Source organism: Prenolepis imparis, unplaced genomic scaffold (assembly GCF_030444845.1).
Source record: "Prenolepis imparis isolate NDT839.2.m4 unplaced genomic scaffold, iyPreImpa1.0 SCAF_2, whole genome shotgun sequence".
Classification (NCBI taxonomy): domain Eukaryota; kingdom Metazoa; phylum Arthropoda; class Insecta; order Hymenoptera; family Formicidae; genus Prenolepis; species Prenolepis imparis.
The window spans coordinates 10966855-10985472 of NW_028141160.1; the positions used below are offsets into that span (position 1 = coordinate 10966855).

General features: G+C 31.8%; 1 protein-coding gene across 3 annotated transcripts in view; it reads left to right on the forward strand.

Moving 5' to 3' along the window:
- The window catches only part of LOC145933172 (puratrophin-1), a 322624-nt gene that overhangs the window by 3571 nt on the left and 300435 nt on the right, over window positions 1-18618 (forward strand). The window contains exon 1 of one of the 3 annotated variants that reach the window (XM_083032712.1): window positions 3493-4698. The exons of 1 other annotated variant lie outside the window; for it this stretch is intronic. In XM_083032712.1, coding sequence (XP_082888838.1) covers window positions 4627-4698 — 72 coding nt within the window. In that variant the 5' untranslated portion in view covers window positions 3493-4626. Of the gene's footprint in view, window positions 1-3492; window positions 4699-12243; window positions 13874-18618 lie in introns of those variants that run through there. One more of the 3 variants, XM_083032713.1, reaches the window with a different exon arrangement.

Below are 18618 nucleotides of genomic sequence, written 5' to 3' on the forward strand. Positions count from 1 at the left end.
CGAAGATCTTATCAATCCTTTCTTAATAAATTTTCATAAATATAATTAAAATTTCCAATGAAAAATATGTTTTAATGTGTTACGCTATTTATTATAAATAAAATACTCTTTCTTTTTATATGTTAAAATACTTTTATCTAAAATATATACATATATATATATATTTTTCTCTATATACATATATCTCTATATAACTTAGCTCTCGAAAGATCCGACGGTGAGAAAATTTCCGAAAACGACGAAAGAGGAAAAATACATGTTTTTTTTATATTAATATATATTACATTATATATTTTTTAACCTACATAACTAACAATAAGATTGTTTATGTAATTGTCTTAATAGAAGATTGTAATTGTCTTATCGAGATTATGTTAAGACAGTCATTAAAGAAAACTCTTAAATTTCTTGATATAAATTTTGAACATTATTACAAAATACACTCATTATTGGTTTTTCTAATCGAGATTGGCAATAAATAATTAATTTTAAAACATTGATTTAAAGTAGCGGCTGTAGATTATTCTAGAAGGAATTTCTGTAGATGTTTTGAATCCTTCTATGACTTTCCCCCACGCAAGACATCCTCGACATCTCACCTACATACTAATATTTTGGATGTATTAGAACATCAACAAATAGTTTCGTTACCTTATTTGGACTTATATGTCGATTCTTCAACCTAATTGGTTCAAACACTAGAATTCGCGACAAATCCATGTGAGATAGTAAGGTATTCGAGATCATCCCTCTTACAATCAGTCGACACCGAGCGATTATCAATTTCGCGTCTTATCATTTCTTTAAGTACATAGAGAGAATTTCTGTTAGAATTAAAAATTAAATTTTATTTAAAAAAATTATTTAATTCCACTGATAGTGAGTCTGAACCGTAATCACGTTCACTGAACAAATTGAGATGCGAATGCATTGTAATACTTTAATATACTTATGGCTCTTTACAGTTCCAATAACTATACACAGAGAGAATTTTCTTTTAGATTATACATTTTATTATACATAGTAAAATTAATCTAATATATTTATATTTTATTGTGATAGATATTATTATTTTTTATTGTGATAAATATGAATCAGGGCAGAAATTCTCATAAAATTCTTTCCAAACCATATTGTCCCACGATTACCATGATTTTCAGGGTAAATTCTAAGAGAAAATTCTCTCTGTGTATAATTATTGGAACTGTAAATAGCCATAAGTATATTAAAGTATTACAATGCATTCGCGTCTCAATTTGTTCAGTGAACGTGATTACGGTTCAGACTCACAATCAGTGGAATTAAATAATTTTTTTAAATAAAAATTTTAAATAAACATGTTTGACTCTGTAACAATCTTTATTGTTCGTGTATCTCTCGATCCTATTATTCTATAGACTGTTTCCAGTCTATAGAAGAGCACTAGCGAATAAAAGATTACTTTAAGTGATTTTCGTTAACATAAAAGAATTTGAAGTCGGATATGGAGCGAAACAATTGAAAATCGGATAGAACAATCGGACTTCGAAGTGAATAGACAGTGTCATTCCGTTAATAATATAATAATCATCGTGCAGTGCACACCTTCATATATTCTTTTAAAACTTTTTTAAAACTGTTTTGTTAAAACGAGACATCTCTCGTGTATGTTTAATGAATCTCCATCACGATGCGAAAGTCTCAAGGTTTAGTGAGATGCCAGCAGCATCATATGCGAAACTCTGCACTATCGTTGAGGAAACACGGCAACACGAGTACTTTAAAGATAAATTTTTGTTAATTATCATTGAAAAAATATGCTAACTTTAAGAAATTTTTAAATCTAGTAAACGATTATTTTCTATATTTGTAAGAAAGTAATCTTTTTATTTTAAAACTTTTGTTTGCATAAAAAATATTTAGTTATCTTCAAAATATTTTTTTTTAAATAAAATTATTTTTCTTTATGAAACAAAAATATTTTATGTTGGACATCATTGATTGTACGTTGCCAACTTTAAAATTAGCTGATCTTGTATAACTTTAAAACATTTCATCTAAATATTAACATAGTTCAAATTTCATATAATTAATATTCATAATCTTAAAATCATTGTCTATCAATTCAGAATGTTTAAAGCGATCAATTATCAAAAATCTTTGCTAAGTTTTTATCTTCTAATTTAGCAAGATAATTTATTCTTATTTCATTATTGTGCTATTTCTCTAAAATATCGTCCCATGATGCTATATCATGTTTCTGCACATTTTTTTATTTCCGTATCAAATTCTATATCTTCAATAATTAATATTTTTATTAATATTAAATATACATAATAAATATTAATATTAATATTAATATTAAATATACATAATAATTAATTAGATGTATATTTCATAAATAAATAAATATTAACTAATAATATTTAATAAATAAATATTATATATATTATAGTAATTAATGAGTATATATTTATAAAGATTATAAAGATTGAATTATAATTTTATAAAGATTTACCTGTTTGCGATTAATATCAGTTTTATGTACACTTTTTTTTATTCTTTTAAACAATTAGTTATTCTATCATCACTATTTATGAAACTTTTAATCTCTAATTGTAATACTTTTTTACTACACTTTTAGTTTATTTGATTGAAATAAAATTTGTTTCACATATATGTGTATAACAAAAATCAATATATGATTTAAGAATATAAATAAATATATTTTCCAATGTAAGTGTATGTTACACTTATAATTTTGTTTCTAGTAGGTCAAAAATATGCTTCTATTGCCAATAAAAGATATTAAATCTAATTAGTTTTTCATCCAAATTTTTTAGTATTGTTTTGATAATTTTATTCATTTAATTTTATTAATACAGAAAAAATATACAATGATGGTCATGAAAATAGAGTCACTGAAAAATGAAAACAACAATTAGCAATAAAAATACTAAAGTTTAAATTTGTACTAATATGATAAAATTTATTTTATCATATAATTTATTCCATAAGAGACAAAAAACAAATTTTTATTTTATTGCAACTTATTGCTTAGTATTTTTATTTGTTGATTATTGTTTTTCTTTTTTAGTGACTCTATTTGCATGACCATTACTGTATATGTATATATTTAAAAAATATAATAAATAAATAAATTAATAATAAAATAAGTTTTATTTATATTTCGAAAAGAAATATTTTTTATTTTGATTTAAACATTTTATAATTTGATAACAGTATTAAGAATATAAGAAAAATTTTTGCAAATATATATATATTTCGATAGACTCTCAAAACATATATATATATATATATATATATATATATATATTGTTATTATATCAATTAAAAAATTTCAGTATAAAACTTTTGATTGTGTATATTCTCTCTTTCGTTCGTCTTTCACACAGCGCTCGGTCGCGCGGTGGGGGGTGGGGGGTGGGGGGTGGGGAGGGAGGTAGTCGCCTGCGCGGTTAGTTGCGTGTGTCGCGTGTCAGTCATATCGCGGCAGCCAACCTCGTCGGGTCTATGGGGTGCGCGTCTTTAGTCAACGTGATTCGCGAAGATCCTCGTTACTATCGTGCCGATGCACGAACAAGCGAGCGCCGATCGAGTTCTTTCTTTTATCAGACGCGATCGTATGCCTATCGTAAGGTACGCGAGTGAAGTAAATCGAGTGTAAAAGCGAAGAATGCGCCGTGAACATGTCTTCGCACGTTTAGTTAACGTTCGTTTCGTACCGCGGTGTTTCTCGCGTCCGCAAAATGTCGTCTAATATCGCGCACTACGCAGGATAATGTGAACTGTGTACGTTTGATTATGCGAGGACACACGATCGTTCAGTATCGTCGAGTACAAACGACTCTCCAGGACGATAATAACGCGAAGAAAGACACGAGAAAAGAATCGCCAAATTTTTCAAGGACAACGGATTAATTTGTGTCATGGCGGAAAGTACCCGAATGTTTTCATGCAAGTTTTTATTGCGCCTATGTGGACTTTATCACGTGATCTTGTGAATTTTGCTCGTGTAAGTATCGTGTCGCTCGACACTGAAGTGAACATCGCGCGAATGAGCGAATCTCGAGATGCGGCGAATTTTACGACGACAAAGTTCGTTGCCGACGATTGATCACGTTTCAGAGATTGCGAGCAGTGATACGTGACGAAAACTGAGATCGTTGTGCGACTTGTGCGTAATTTGTAATTCGTAACGGCGCGTGCACGACGATTGTTGATCCTGTCTGAATGTCGGCAAATGAGCCGCTAACAAACCGAGTTTGTTCGTATCGTCTACTTAACTGTCGTTTTTTCATCTCACTCTCATATCGCATCGCACGCAGGATTTCAATGTGCGACAGCGCGATTTGCATATCAACGTAATCGTGACGTAACTGGCGTGTTTATCGATCAACGATCTTTGCGGATAAACGAACGTTCGTGTGAAAGTCTGTGTCCTTGCAATCCCGATTCGCCCATTCGCATCGTGTCGTGCCGTGTTTATTGTCCGCGATGTCTTGAATTCCCGGCAATCGAAACGGTTCGCGAGTGGTGCAACGGACATTTGATATTTCATCTTTTGTGGAAGGAGGATTGTTAGCTTCCAAGACGGCAGGAGTATTCGAGACAATTATCATCGTCATGGCTTACGTACTGTGGCGAGTATTTATGAAAAAGTACTGTAAAGTACGATTGGGTATCAGAAATGCTCCGGTGAGTTTTTGCTATTTGCAATTAAAATGTACGAGATATTACATATCGTAGTGAAAATAAAATAATGAATATGGATAAAAAATATCCAAAATTTTTAGTCAATTGACCGGAATTTTCGTTAGTATTTGGCTAATATTATTGATTACTTTAGTCAATTTGATTTATGCTTGTTTTTGCTAATAACTTGTTTTCTAGACAATAAATTTAATTAATTTCTGGCTGTTTTTAATTATGACATTTATCGATTAAATCTGATTATACAATGGTTGATTATTTGAACATTTGATAGTAACTGATGATAAACAATTGCATAATTTAACTTTTGCCGAAACAATAATTTTTTAAATCATTTATTCTGATTTTTCGTCTTTTATGTTATTATGAATATGAATTCTGAATTTTCTCATTCATTATTTCACTTTATTATTTCACTTCCACTACGTTATATATGTTTTGATAGCAACTTGTTTGCTAGATAATAAATTTAACCAATTTCTGGCTGTTTTTAATAATAGACATTTGTCGATTAAATCTGATTATACAATGGTTGATTATTTGAAAATTCGATAGTAATTGATGATAAACAATTGCATAATTTGGCTTTTGCTGAAATAATTTTTTTAATTCGTTTGTTCTGGTTTTTCCTCTTTTATAATATTATGAATATGAATTTTGAATTTGTTCACTTATTATTTTATTTTATTATTTTATTTTCACTACGTTATACATATATGTTTTGGTAGTAACTTGTTTGCTAGACAATAAACTTAGCCATTTTCTGGCAGTTTTTAACAATGGGCACATTTGTCGATTAAATCTGGTTATTCAATGATTGATTATAATTAATGGAAAATTCGATAGTAATTGATGATAAACAACTGCATAATTTAGCTTTTGCCGAAACGATAATTTCTTTATTCGTGCTTTCTGATTTTTCCTCCCTTATGCTATTACGAGTATAAAATTTGGATTTTTTCACTTATTTTTATTCATTTCCACTACGTTATATATGTTTTGGTAGCAACTTGTTTGCACAATAAATTTAGCCAGTTTCTGGCAGTTTTTAATAATGGACATTTGTCAATTATGTTTGGTTATACAATAATTTTGATTATAGTTGTTTGAAAAATATTTATATATTTTTTTAAAAGATAACGAAGTAGGATGTTGATAAATGTGCAAATTGCGTACTAAACGAAAAAGTATATGTATGTATATGACGATTAAGTAAAATCTTTCGTGTATTTTTGAAGAATCGAAGAACGAGAAGTGGCGTACTTTTTAAAAAAAGCTAACGTGTTTTTTTGTCAGAATTGTGCGACCGTGCCGATATTTTATCCCGCGTTATGTTAATACCACGTTTATATATTTGCATGTATTATAGGTTCTTTTGCCGAAACAATAATTTCTTTATTCGATGTTTTTCTTTTCTTATGCTATTATGAATTCTGTATTTTTTTATTTTTATTATATTATTTTATTTTGACTATATGTTTTGATAGTAACTTGTTTGCTAGACAAGAAATTTAGTTTCAGACAGTTTTTAATAATGACGATAAAACATTTATCGATTAAATCTTATATGATTGCTTATAGTTATTTGAAAATTCGATAGTAATTGATGGTAAACAATTGCATACTTTAGCTGTTGCCGAAACGATAATTTCTTTATTCGTTTGTTCTGGTTTTTTCTTTTTTATACTATTATTGCGTAATATGGCTTTTTGAACGCGAGAAATCTAATATCATTAACGGTACGCCACGAAATACCGTAATTAAATTGAATAAAGAGTCGTGTGTATCTCTTTTTATACGTGCTGTAATTAAATCGAGAAGCGCGCGCGATTTTGTACGACCTGCTACCCTAACAGCACACATATCCGAAAGACGTTCAAGGGACATCCAGAGGATGTTGGGATGTCCTCTGGATGTCCTCTGAACGTCTTTCGGATATGTGTGCTGTTAGGGTAACGATCCTCAAGAACAAATACTCGGTTTTTTTGACTTTTGAAAGCAATTTCTGATCTTCTCGCTATTTGTCGATTAACTATGATTATACAATGGTTGATTATAGTTAATGAAAAATTCGATAATAATTGATGGTAAACACTTGCATAACTTAGCTTTTGCCAAAATCTCTTTATTCGGCTTTCACCAAAACAATAATTTCTTTATTCGTTTATTCTGGTTTTTCTTTCCTTATGTTTTTCTAAATATGTATGATTTTGATTGATGACGTTTATGATGGCACTTATCTTTAGATGCGCCAGATAGGTTGTGATGTTACTATAAATGTAAACTAGAAATGTACTTTCGTGACGCGAGATTCTAATTTGATGCCATTACGAGCATTTACATTCATGTTGGAACGTCATGTGCTTCCAGAATATTCACAGATATTCATGTGACTTTTTCTAAAAGTTTGTGAATGCAATTCAGCTTAAGCAAAAACGTGAAAGTTCCACTATTCGGATTTAGCATATACCGTCTAAAACGATTCTGTGCCCTAATTACGGTAGAAATCATTTTCTAAGTACAGCTCAAATCCGCTTGTTTCGCATCGTTTTAACATTTTAGTATGACAATCTTTTACGAGAGAAATCTTCCGCCGCCAACGGAAATTCTAAGCGTGCCAATTCCAAAACTATATGTAAAAACCTTAATTATAACGGAGGATAATTTCACGACTGGAATGACTATTGTCTTAAATCCATAGCATTATAGAGAAAGAAAGAGAAAGAGAGAGGAAAGTTTAGCTTATTGTTAGTCTGATAGTTGTATGCATTTTATATTTTCATGCTTTTCGTTCTACTCCTTCGTTGTATTTCTCATATGTCCTCGTTAACTTTCAAGTTAAGAAATAAATTATTTAATTGAATTATTTAATTGAAATCCGTTAAAGTAACTATTCAAATAACAGAATAAATCGGAATAAATAAAGATTAAAGAGATATTTTTAATGAAAGCATAATGTATACAATATAAATGGTTTAGTAGTTATTATACAAGATATGTATAATATCAGTTTTATGTCTCAAGAGAAAATTAATTCCGTGGAGATAAAGATGTGATTGTCCAAAATTCTCATAATTAATAAATAATAATAATTATATAATAATAATAATAATACTTATAATAATAATTATTGTATATCATATGTATATGTACATATGATTTGAATTACTATTACAAATATTAATAACGATATTATTATCTGTTAATTATTAATGATTATGATTTATTTAATGATTATTATTAATAGTTATTATTAATGGTTATTATTAATCTGTTCACTGTATTTGACAGTGGAAGAGAAATTTAAATAGCTCTTGCATCTCAGAGTGATTAAAAGAGAAGCATTATTTCGTTCGTAAGTTCGAGCTTATTCAATGAATTTCACGGATGCTTATCGCGAATATCATATCTTACTTCAACATAAAGGATCCCACGTTCTCGTTGCGACAAAATCTATTGTGAAAGAAAATTAATAACTATTTATCATTAAGACAGCGCCGTTATAACGTGCGTATATCTCCTATGCAAACAATACCTGCAGTTTAAATCGTCGCGATAAGCGTCGAAGTGCATTATTATTGCGTAATATGGTTTTTTGAGCGCGAGAAATCATCTAATATCATTAACGGTACGCCGCGAAATACCGTAATCAAAATTGAATGAAGAGTCGTGTGTATCACTTTTCATTCGTGCTGTAGTTAAATCGAGAAGCGCACGTCTTCGCACGCCCTGTTCGCGATCCTCAAGAAATATTCGGGAAAAGATAGCTATCGCACGCACAGAAAGAACCGGCGTCCTATAATACATGCAAATGTATGAGCATGAAACATTAAGACAGCGCGGGATAAAATATCGGCGCGGTCGTACAATTCTGACAAAAAAATATATTAGCTTTCTTGAAAAGTACGACGCCACTTTCTTATTCTTCTATTCTTCAAAAATATACGAAAGATTTTACTTCGTCGTCAGATAGAGATACATATGTATTTTTTCATTTAGTACGCGACTTCAATTTGCACATTAATCAATATCCTACTTTTCGTGTTATCTTTTAAAAAATATAAATATTTTTAGGATTTATCTTTCTCCCCCTTCTCTTTCTCTGTCTGAAGAACATAATAATCATAAGAAGAGAGATGATTATTAGCAATTGGCGCGTGTATCCATTATCGATGCACGATTATCGTATATTAATAATATATTGAAAACAATTAAAATATACTTGATATATACAAAGTTATTTCAATATCTTTTATAAATTTTCTATTACTATATAAACAAAAAATATATTTTACAGGTTAATTGTTTCAGGGTAAGTTAGATTAGGTCAAATTTTTTAAAAAACTAGTTTGGTTATTCGTATTCTGATTTTATTGTTTTCTTTCTTTAAAAAAATATTTAATTTGTATTGTCAGTCATAATTAATATATTCTATTAGTTCTACGTTATTGATCATACGTGAGATGCACTGATGCAGGCATTAACCAATAGATGGCACCAGATAGATTACTTATGCAGTTGCATTGCAATTGCATAATACGTGATTATTTATATATAATTTGATTAATATTACATATATAAAAAATTGAAATTTCTTGTATTTATGTCTTTATGTAGAAATTTTTGTTAAAAGAATTTTTTTAAAAATTAAACAACGATAAATTGAGAGAAGCATACATAAAATAGTAAATAAACTAAAGATCATATATACATATATGTATCTTCTCATCCTCTCACGTTTGATCACTAACGTAGAACTAATAGAATATACATATTAATTACGACTGACAGTGCAAATTAAATATTTTTTAAAAGAAAGCAATAAAATCAGAATACGAATAATTAAACAAAAAATTAAACTAGTCTTTAAAAAATTTGACCTAATTTAACTGAAACAATTAACCACTAAAATATATTTTTTATTTATATAGTAATAGAAAATTTATAAAAGATATTGGAATAATTTTGTATATATCAAGTATATTTTAATTTTTTCACTTAATTTTTTTATATCATAGAAAATTATTATATTTATTTGTGCTTAAAAGAGAAAAAGAGAGAAGAGAGAAAGAGAAAAATGTTTCCATATTTAGAAAATAGAAGCAGCAAAATAATGCAAATACGAATTCAAGAGAAATAAAATCTCATTTGATATACATTCTCAATCATTGCATACACATATTGCGCAAATAAAACAAAATAATATGTATAATAATGAAATATAATAATGAAATAGTTCTTTTGATATAGAAAAATTATACACGTATATAGTATATTAAAAGAACTATTTTGTTGTATTTCATTATTATACCTATTATTTTGTTTTATTTGCGCAATATGTGTATGCAATGATTGAAAATGCATATCAAATGAGATTCTATATCTCTTGAATTCATAATTGAATTATTTTGCTGCTTCTATTTTTGTCTAAATATGGAAACATATTTTTCTCTCTTTCTCTTCTCTCTTTTTCTTTTTGAAATATGAATAAGTATAATAATTTTCTAGTCTTTTTAAATTATACGAGTTTCGATTTCTGTGTATACTATATGATATATACATAAGATGTCTAACGATATCAACAAATATCAATTTTTGCGAATTTGTATTACGATGCTTATTTCTGACACACTTTCGTTTTATGCGTTATTCTCTACTTTGAATGTACGTAACCTAAGGCTTGTCAATTTTCACTTGTGCTTCTATTCGATACTCTGCATTCAATAATGTGAAAATTTTGGTATAACAGATTTTATTCGCTCTTCGTATTATTCGTGAAACGCAATTAAACATGCGAAACTATTTCACCGCTCGCACAATACGTAGTTCATTGGAACGTTGACACTTATTTTATTTGCATCGATTTATATTTTCATTTATTTGCAAAGAAGATTGTTCATTTCCGCAGAAATCTACTTAAAAAGCCATTGCATATTTTATATTAAATTAGTGCGTGTTAATCGGTGGGTTCGAATTTAACGATAGACGCGTAAGAATATCACTAGCGAACTTAATTAATTTAATTAGTTTAGACTTATAATTCTGAGAATGCAATGTCACATAACATGGCAAAGAGATCGATGTGTGCCGGTGACATGACAATTCGAGCACACGATGAAAGAGACATTCAATCGCCAACGAGTCAACGACAATGAATCGCGAAGTTTCCAATCTGAACAAAAATTCGATTAATAAAAGAATTTGTTTCTATTCTATATATATTAATCTTAAAAAAATTTAAAGATGTTTTGTTTTTTTATTACATTTTTTTGGAATAATAATTTCGATGATTGCGTTGATTCACAATTAAGTCTATTTTTCTCGCGAAAAAAAGCAAGGATTTTTGCCAAAGCTATCAATACATGAACCTCGGATAAGTAAATGTTTCTGCAGTTTAATGGAAAGCCTAATAACAATGACGTGTTTATTTCTAGTCTATTAAAAAATGATTTTTAATGACTTTCTAATTGTGTTGTTCTACTTTTTCATTTATTTCATGATTATTCTTTGAAGATTGCATTTAAATTTATTGATTTCTTCGGTTTTTGTGTAAAAATCATTCCATGTTAGATCATCTAAATTTTCATGGTCATTTATTAAGTTAAGTTGACGAGAGCATAATCTGCATTTAACCATATTCATATTTTGTGTGAAGTATCGAGACTATTTTGTGTATAGTACAATCATTTCCAACTAGGGTTTTCCCTTTGGCAGCCATTATTAATAATGGTTACCAGAGAGAAAACTCTCGGTTGGAAATTGATGTATTCTACACAAAATAGTCTTGATACTTATTCAAAGAAATTAATATCTATTTGAAAACACTATGTGTTTTTGTGTGCGATTGAATTTACGAGAATATTACGTAATAGTATTACGAGAGAAAAATCGAAATATTAGAAACTTAATATGAAAATTAATATATCTACAATAATCTTAATAATTACAATGAATCCATAACATATCGTATTCTTTTTAATCGAAACAGTAAGAAATTTATAATTATAAATATTTAAATATAAAAAATTTTATAAAGCGCGCTTAATTAGTAACATATATGCTATTATTATTTCAATTTCTATGATCTCATTCTTGATATATAGAAAACGTAATCTTAAAATAAAACACAACCTTTTACATATATACATATATATAACAATACTTTCGAGATTTTTTATTGTTACACATAATTTTAGGCAGCATTAATTGTATTATCATACTGGACCCAATTTGCTCGTAGTCATCCGCCATTTTTATTACGATTATTTATCAGTATAAGAAAAGTGAGAATGTAATGCCTCGTCTGGCATGTTGCGTACATATGTACGTCGTATCATTTACTTTCATTCAGACTCTGTCTGTTTCCGCGCCGCGCGGCAATCGACACCGGTATGGAGTTCGATTATACCCCTGTCGGCGACGGCGACGACGGCGACGACAACGATGAGAGGAAAGCGTTATCACGCATGCCCGTATTCCCCAGCACCCTCGTCCGTTCCGCGGAATCACCCGACGGAGATTTTGACAGTACGCCGCCCTGCATCTTCCGCGTCGAGATGCATCTTGACCCTCGTCGTCCATGGCACCGGCCATCCTTGCTCTCGCTTGCTCGCGTGTGATTCCGTGATATCGCCACTGATATCTTCTATATACATCGAGGAAGTCGCGTCAGATGCGCCGTTTAAACGTGCATGTTTAACAGCGCCGTTCGCGGAACAGGGTCAGTCGATAAAGTCCGAGCGAGTGTTTGTGCGCGTCCGGAGTGTTTCCTCACTGGGAGGGAAAACGAGCGCCGATGAGATTGTCGAGGGATGGATAAATTGATGCTTTTTCATCTGGAACGGCATCTTAATTTTCGCGAAGAATTATTTTTGACTCGAGAGCTTTTCGCTTGGTTATGAACGGAGAGAGAAGAAGTGATCATCAGTAAATTCAACGAGTCGTCCCGAGGTCTCGTATGCTTCGCGTGTAGACGGTACCATTTTTCAGTTACGCTCTCAGGGTGGCCGAGAGAAATGGCAGCGCGGCAGGTCCGAATCTTCGCGACGTCTCGGAGCAAGATGTTGACTCGTTTTTGAGCGCAAGTGGTGGATGGGTGTAGTCGCAGCTTGAAGTGTTTGAATGACTTGCGCACCGCTCGGCGGGAAGGTGGTTGTGTTAACTCAAGTATGCGGATTTCACGGGCATGTATACTTCCTTGGTGAGGTGGGGCCGGTTATCTCGACATCGTCGAATCACCGCCGGCGCGAGCATCCTAAAGTGCCGTGTAAATCTTCCTGAAAATTACAAAGTAATCTCGTGGCGCGTTCACGCGACGGCTCCGGAATCAGGTTTCGCGATGTGTGTATATGTTTACATGTGTGCGCGTGTGTTATATATCAGTAAAATGTTCGACAGAATAACGCCGTCTCTACTTTTAGCCGCTTTGCATACAACTTAAAAATATTCGATGCGATAAACGCGAGCTTTTGGAATATATTTGTGTTGCGAGGCAATCGTAAATTTTCAAGGTGACTTTCGTAACGTTTCGATTGCGTTTTGTAATTCTCCGTGCGAAGGGTGGGGGTCTTCCCTTAGGCAACCCTGGGCACGAACCTGCTGTTCTCCTCACGAACGTAGAACTGTCCGTCTGTCAAGAGCGTCTCTCTCTAACGTGAAATCCTGTTTTGGATCTTGACGCGGGCTCTCGTCCGCGAACGGATTCCCGCGCTCTCGGTCGGTTTCAGGCTATATCCCGGTGCATTCGTTCGAAGGTGGGCGGATGCCGCTGTCCATGCCAAGGACACGTATCCTCGGGCGCGCGATTCGAGAACAATGAGTATCTCGGAATGGCTGTTTAGCTGCGATGCCGGGATGTCGTGCCGGGAATTCAAAACTCGACTCGTCTCGTTTTGCTCTTCCTCTACGTCGTCATCCGCGATATCATCGTCACCGTCGTCGTTCGCTCCGTTGACACGCGTGAGTGAAGTCTAGTTGCGAATTCACACCGTGAATAAGAGAATAAGTTAACCGGGAGACTGTCAAGCGATACTCGCTTTCATCTGTCTATGACGATTCGAAAGAATGAAAAAAACGTAGAGACGAGAAAAGAGGATAAGGAGAGATTGACAAATCAAACAGGATGAATAATTTTGAGTGGAAGCTACTACGACGAAAGAAGGTACGGTTCGTTAGATCGAGTGTAATGTATTTTTCACGATTTTTTAAAATTTTGTTCTGTGTTGACTGATATGATTATTTTCTTATCAATTTGTTTCACAAAATTAACACAAAGATAATTTTCTGGTCTATAGCGTGCGTTTGGAATCAGGATTTGAATTCGTTATGTTTCTAAATATGCCTTGTGACATTTTTGACATTTCGATATATTAATAATTTTATTTTATTTTGTATATAACTTTGCTGCAAATATTGGGTTATTGAATCTTATTTTATTTGATATTTATTTATATTGCTTAAGCGATATATAAAAAAGCTCTCAATTATATATATATTACACGCGAGATTTTTTTTACATACAAATAAAATAAACATAAAATCACGTGCATCATAATTAATAATCTCAATTATGCATATAAATATTTTAAATATTTTTTAACTTACAATTTATTTTTATATTAAAGAAACGTTTTATATCAAATATATTATATATTATCAAAACAGCGCACTATTTTTTTATTTAAATACATATTTAAGATCTCACTAGAAAACAATTGTATATATGATTTCTTATTCTTCTGCTGCATGTAATTATGATGAAAAACAACTACGCGCGTACTCGTGGGTTAAAAGTGCTATTAGTCAATTTCTGAAACATAATGAATGTAAGTAAGTCGTGATTACAAATTGCCACTCGTATAAAAAGTGACTTATTGACCCGCGGACAGATTAGTACGACGCTACATCATAGCGCGGGCAGCAAGTTGCTCGTTTTCGCACGTAAATGAATGTATAGTTGAGAATAATAGAGACATTGAGTGTCGCTATAATGACGATCCATTAGTCACAGAGAGAACGAGATGGCCGGAAACGTAGAGAATTGCCTTTTTAAGAAATATTAAGAACCCACTCTGTGCGCTTTTGTGCGCCGATGCTCAGAGTTTCATTTCCGCCGTTTTTATTCCCATTGACTCGGAAAGCGCGGTCATTGTCTTTCGAATTTCTGCTGAATCTCACATTGTTAGCAGACACGTGCGAAACTAGAAAACCTTGACCTCGTAATATTCCGTTACTTTCTGTAATATCACGATATACTATTTAACGTTTAGTATATCTAAAGCTACATGAAAAAAAAAAAAAAAAAATGTAAAGAAATTGTTAGAAATAGGATCGTTCTCTTTATTCCCTAAATTGCATTAGAAGATTAATGAAATGTTTCCGCTGACAGTTTGATTCATTCGATAATTGTCACGGAAGTATAGGGGTGAACACTAATCGTCGTGATGATTGCGATCATATGCCGAATAATGGAGACGTCGAAAGTGATTATAAAAGTTGTCTATTTTTGTATTATATGGAGATAAACGAAGCGAATCGATATTCAGGAAATTATGTTATCTTGATATGGCCTCTGAGTAGGACAGTGATGTGATAAGAATGAACGAGATAGCCAATCATGTATCGTACGTATTTATTTCCGGAAAAGCGAGAGACCACTGATTATAGCTACCGCATAAGTCACGTGTTATTTCCTTGCTACTATGCTAGGTGCATATCATCATGAAGTAGTCTACCATGAAACTTTTTTCAAAAAATTTTTGCAATCTATATTTATATCTATATTTATATCTATATTTAATCCATGCAATCTATATTTATATTAAAATTTTGCTCACATAACATTGAAAAAAATTCCAAAGAAAAATTATTGAATATTTGGCTATCAATTCTTAAATCATGAATATGTATGCATCAGCATCAATTATTTTTAATTGGCACTTCTGTCAATATTTAGATTGATCATTTAAAAAACGGATTTATTATTTTACTTATTTTTTTTTAATAACTATGTAACAATGATTTTCAATTAATAATCATTTTAAGTTACTGCATAACAGAGTGATTTTTAATTAATGATTGTTTAGAAGTTGAATAATTGCACGCACTGTATTGCATAATCGACTCAAATAGAGTACAATGACCTCATTACACATCATCGAATTCTCTCTCTCTATTTTGATTATAATTTTATTACATTTAAAAACTTCTATAATAACCTCTCTTCTAATCAAACGGTGTGTTCGAAATCGTGACTGATAAAATGCTCGATGCGAGAGTTAAGATCGCAGATGGAAAATACAGTGGACGAGAGTAATGCAATTCGAGCCTCTTGTTTTACCGCGTGTGTGCAAAGCTTATATATAGTCGCATTCTCGATATATTTGTTCCGTGTGTTAGCAGTGACTCGCGATAAAATTACTTACGTTTTATCCAGCGGCTATATATATATTACCCTAGAGGCGCGAACGCGTTCGGAAGAATTTGCATAACAGAAAGAAGGCGTTACGGCATTAAATTTCAGGCATCAATGCGTCCGGCTTTCTGTCTCCGCGGTCTTTTCTTGTTCTACGATAATTATCTCCGTATTCCTGATCGAGGTATTTCGAGATGCACAGTGTCGTAATGGTAAACATTGTATATTTGCGCTATCGGTGCGTTTTATCGCCATTGATAAAACGACTTTCACTCTCGGCGGTGAGATTTTAACCCGGGTGAGTTATGCGCGATCCAAAGAGCGACATTCATACGTGCATATTAATGGATTATCTATATACACCCCGCGGCTCAAACGGGCCCGACGACAATTTGCATTGAATGCGTCAAGTGTATGATGATTTGCTCGCTGACTTTAATTTATCCATGTAATTGTCTTGGCGACGTAACAACGAATAACGAAATACTGTCGGTTCTATTAGCATAAACGATTTTCTTGCAAAAATCTTACTCGCGACATTTATCACGCGTGTTATATGTTCGGTTGTAGAAATTGTACGATCGTGTTTCATGTTATTAACACAACATCGTAAAGTCGCGCCTATATAAAAATCGGAAAATACACACTGATACAACAGACAATCGATATAAAAATATCATGCGCAATCTCGTAAATAAAGCGATTTTCCGCGTAAACAAATATTTACTGTGGGGAAACATAATTAACGATGGTTATAAGAGTTCTGGTTGCATTTATTTTCTGACATTTAATGCATTACATCGATTAAGTAATTATCACGTTTGGGTGGGCGATATTTTTGTTTTTCCTTTTTTACATAAATTTTTCTTTTGATTTTCGCATATTGACGGTATAATAATTATATTTTAAAATGATTAAGAGAAAGAAAGAGAAAATATTATTTATTTTGTGAGCATGATATAATAAATAATAATATAAATTAGTATATATGCATCTTGAATATTAACTAATTATTTAACTAACGATAAAAAAAGAACGTTATACATATATGTGAAAGGATGTTTATTTCGTGATTTCGTATTTATAATATTTATAAATCGTAAAATATAAATATATAAAATATAAATTACACATGCGCGACACAATGAGATAAATAATTTTACCTTACTTCTTACATCTATTCTAGCATTAAAATCCTTTCCCCATCTCCATCTAACTATTTCTTTATTTGTTCTAGTTTTCTTTCTAAATCCTCCCTCACATACATATACTTTTACAATCTTCCAGTCAATGTCGATCCGGACTGCAGTCAAAGTAACCGCGTGCGAATTCTTACGCGAGATAATGGAAAACTTATCATGTCCGCGATCAATCACAAATTGAAATTAACTCGTTCACCTTGGCCTATGTTTATTCTCATTGGTCAAAAGAGAGAGTTGGGATAACTGCACGCGTATGAAAAATTCAGATCATAATTTCGCGATAGGGCTTTGTGAAGTGCGTGATATAAATCGATGGAAATGGACATTATTATTATATCGACGGCGTCAATTCTCTCTCTATGGCAACGTGAACGGAATTGATTTTTTTGTCGTATGTGTAAATTGCTAGACGCCCTGTAGTCATGATTGTAAAAGGCTAGAACGTGCTAATATGTGCTTAAAGTAGGCCAACGGAACCGTCCGTTGCCCGGTACTAGGGTAAGAATGAGAGAGGAAGGTCGATATAGTTTGAAATCAATAAGTTTGTCCGCAGTTAGATATTTAAATTTAAAAATTTTTATATTCCTCAGTAATATTTTGTCTCCCTATCTTCCGAATGAAACATATTTTGTATTCAGAAATGCTAGCGTCGATGTAAACCATAAAAAATATGTTGACAGGCCACACATTAGACTGGCAGATTACTTGATTGACTCATGTGTTTATCGAAACTTATAAAACGATCCAATCATCAAACCAAATTTTATCGAATATTGATAAGCTATTGGCGAGTAGAGTCGTTAAAATTCTATTGCAAAACAAAAGCTTATAAAATTATTAAAAAATAATAAATTAGATTATTGAAAAATATTAATATCTTTCTTTATATTTTACAATATATTATAATTATTTTGTTATTATATAATATATACTATTACATATTGCATATATTATTACAATGTTATATATATATATATATATATATATATATATATATATTATAAACGGGAAATGCGTGTGCGCGCACGTGTAGAGTCTCTCTTACAAACAGTTGTATACTTGATAAAACGTGCAGCCTTCTGTTCGTCATCTCAAGCATCGTCGCCGATCCGTCTAGCCAAAGTGCAAACGGATTCGGGGCATTGCTTCCGTTTTCCGTTGTATTGCATCGGGGTGGGGCTAGCATCGATCGCAACCCTCGCATGCGCTACACGCTTTTCATCTGTGCTCTCAGACGCGCAGCAACCATGGGAACAACCACGTAGCAAAATATTTTATCTCCCTTATCTC